The sequence below is a fragment of the Crocuta crocuta genome, unplaced genomic scaffold (assembly GCF_008692635.1).
Source record: "Crocuta crocuta isolate KB4526 unplaced genomic scaffold, BGI_CrCroc_1.0 scaffold972, whole genome shotgun sequence".
Taxonomy (NCBI): Eukaryota; Metazoa; Chordata; class Mammalia; order Carnivora; family Hyaenidae; genus Crocuta; species Crocuta crocuta.
Genome location: NW_027527925.1, coordinates 238,367 through 241,434, shown reverse-complemented (window position 1 = coordinate 241,434; position 3,068 = coordinate 238,367). Strand labels below are relative to the sequence as shown.

The 3,068-nt window shown below is 36.4% G+C and overlaps 1 protein-coding gene across 1 annotated transcript; it reads left to right on the top strand.

The window, feature by feature from the left end:
* Positions 1-331: 331 nt before the first annotated feature.
* Positions 332-1,294, top strand: LOC144219382 (olfactory receptor 2T29-like). The gene has a single exon (XM_077749395.1). The coding sequence runs from the start codon at positions 332-334 to the stop codon at positions 1,292-1,294; it is 963 nt and encodes a 320-aa protein (XP_077605521.1).
* Positions 1,295-3,068: the final 1,774 nt, after the last annotated feature.

Here is a 3,068-nt window from a genome sequence, read left to right as displayed (position 1 = left end):
AAAGTTTAAAAAGGTCATATGGAGATTTGGGTGTTGCATATAGCACTTTTGTTTTATTTGGGAAAACGAATACCCAGTAGTGGAATTATTAAGGTAGTGATATTTTTGACCCATGGTTGTAAATTCTTAGATTGTTGGTAAATTTGTTCAATTAAAAATAATTTATAATCCTAAAATTTATAAGTCTCTGGAACTTCCCATTATTAGCATACTGGGTTGCTTCATGTAAACATGTGAAGATCACACAAGATCACAAACATTTATTTCAGGTGGTTATATTCTATGAATGATCTATTAACTCCAGTTTTCCTTGGGATCCAGATAAAATCCAATGGAAAACACCTCTTGGATGGCCAACTATAGTGGAAGGCCAGATTTCGAACTAATGGGACTCTTCAGTCAATTCAAGTACCCAGCACTCCTTTGTGTGATCATTTTTGTGGTTTTCCTGATGTCCTTGTCTGGAAACATCATCCTTATCCTTGTGATATACTGTGATGCTCACCTTCATAACCCCATGTACTTTTTTATCACGCAGTTGTCTCTCATGGATGTGATGTACATTTCTGTCACTGTGCCCAAAATGCTCATGAACCAGGTCTTGGGTGTGAATAAGATCTCAGCCCCCGAATGTGGGATGCAGATGTTTCTCTATTTGACACTAGGAGGTTCAGAATTTTTCCTTCTAGCTGCCATGGCCTATGACCGCTATGTGGCCATCTGCCATCCACTCCGTTATCCTATCCTCATGAATCATAGGGTGTGTCTCCTCTTGGTCTCTTCCTCCTGGTTTCTGGGATCTTTGGATGGCTTTATTCTCACACCCGTCACCATGACCTTCCCTTTCTGCAGATCCCGGGAGATCCACCATTTCTTCTGTGAGGTCCCTGCTGTAATGAAGCTTTCCTGCTCAGACACTTCCCTCTATGAGACACTTATGTACCTGTGTTGTGTTCTCATGCTCATCATCCCTGTGACAGTCATTTCAGGTTCCTATTCTTTTATCCTCTTCACCATCCACAGGATGAACTCAGCAGAAGGGCAGAAGAAGGCTTTTGCTACTTGTTCTTCCCACATGACCGTGGTCCTCCTCTTCTGTGGAGCTTCTGTCTATACCTACATGCTCCCCACCTCTTACCACACCCCTGAGAAGGACATGATTGTATCTGTCTTTTACACCATACTCACTCCTGTTCTAAATCCTTTAATTTATAGTCTTAGGAATAAGGATGTCACAAGGGCTCTAAAAAAAATGTTGAATGTGGGTACTGTCTTTCAGGAAACTATTAGGTAGGAAATATTTGTACTAATGTTCTTTTCTGCACTCTACAAATTAAAAATTTGTATGATGCAATATTTTTCCTCAGATTTCCATACCACAATGTGTAATAACCTGTCCATTCATTTGGAAAGAATTGTTTCCTTATACTTGAAAGCTCTTCATTAAAAATATTTGTACAATTGTATTATATCCATATTACTTACATTTTTTTCTGAAACTTCCACTATGATTCTGTGTAAGAATATTCGTAGTCTTAAGAAATATGTAATAAAACATTTAGAAACAAAGCTCATAATGTGTTCAACAGATACAGAGAGAGAGAGGGAGAGAGAGAGAGAGAGAGGAAGATATGGAAAGAAGTGATAAATGGAGTATACAGTTAATAGGAGAAACTAGGCAAAAGATGTATGAGTGTTAATTTTACTGTTATCATTATTCATACTAATTTTCTGTAAATTTGAAATTATTAAGAATAAAACATAAAATATCAGACTTCTGTCTATTTAAAAACATTTTTCTTACTGCATGGTGGCAGTGTGAATGACAAATCATGCTCATGTTAACATGGCTGATCATTATTGCAACAATCCAATTGTTGGACTGCGTTTAATTAGGGCAATTTTGTTCTTTAAGTTACATGCAGTGGCTGTTACCTCTCTGAAATTATTAGCACTTTGAGATGCAAGGTACTGTGGGAAAAAAATTAACCCCAAGGAGGTTTAAGGGAAGTTTTCCAGCATACGTAGGTGTCAGACCTGAGATTTGAAGTATGTAACTGATTACACACACACACACACACACACATACACACACACACACACACACAGGAAGACCATCAAACAATCTGTCATTTATTTTCAAAAATATTATGCTATATTATAATAAAAATAATAAATAATAGCTAAGTGAATTTAACATATAAATAACAAATGTCTACTCTTCCTAAGGAATTTTAATCATAGGTGTAGTTTGTTTAAATATTTGTAATAAAATACATAAATTGTTTTGAGGCACATATGGAAAGTGTATGGCTCATAAGGACATACTAGTTCTACCTATGACACGTAAGCTCAGCCAAACAAAGAGGCTGAAAAGAAACCCTAGAACTCAGTGTTGAATGGTGACTAAAAGCTACCTTTATATGAGTACAGGAGGCTAGGACCAGGGATCTTGCTCAAGGACATCCTGCCACAGAAAAGGAACACTATGAGCAAAGTTCAGGTGGTTGACCAAACAGGAGAGAAATGTCCGAATGGCACCTCCTTTCCAGATTCACTTTATAGTCTCAATTCTTGCCATTTTGTGACCTAGATATTTACAAATGATAATAAAATGATGAGACATGGATTTTAGAAAAGTTAAATTAGTGGAAACTGATTGGAGAAGAGCAACACTAGAGGTATGGAGATCAGGTGTGAGAGGACAATTGAGCTGAATAGTGTTGATTTAAGTGGAATAGACCATTCCAAGTGGAATTAGGGGCTTTGGTGTATAAGCAGGGCTTTGTTGAATCTATTCCATAAAACCACAAACTTGATAGCATGTGTACTAGTTTCCAATTGGCTGGGACAACTAGTGAATTATCAGGTGGCTTCAAAAGTTAGATTCTGTTCTTTTTTTTCCTGACACACTCAGTTCCTTCTAGACTATAAATTAAGGATCTTGCAGTATTTTAGGAAACAATGCTGGAAAATTATATATATTACAATTAAAAAATTATAATTGTATTTAAAAAGTTACATATTTTGTTGAAGTACCATAGAAAGAATAAAATATGTACACTCTA

Excerpts from the sequence above, each read along its gene's own strand:
- LOC144219382 (XM_077749395.1), top strand. The coding sequence starts at position 332 with ATGGAAAACACCTCTTGGATGGCCAACTATAGTGGAAGGCCAGATTTC.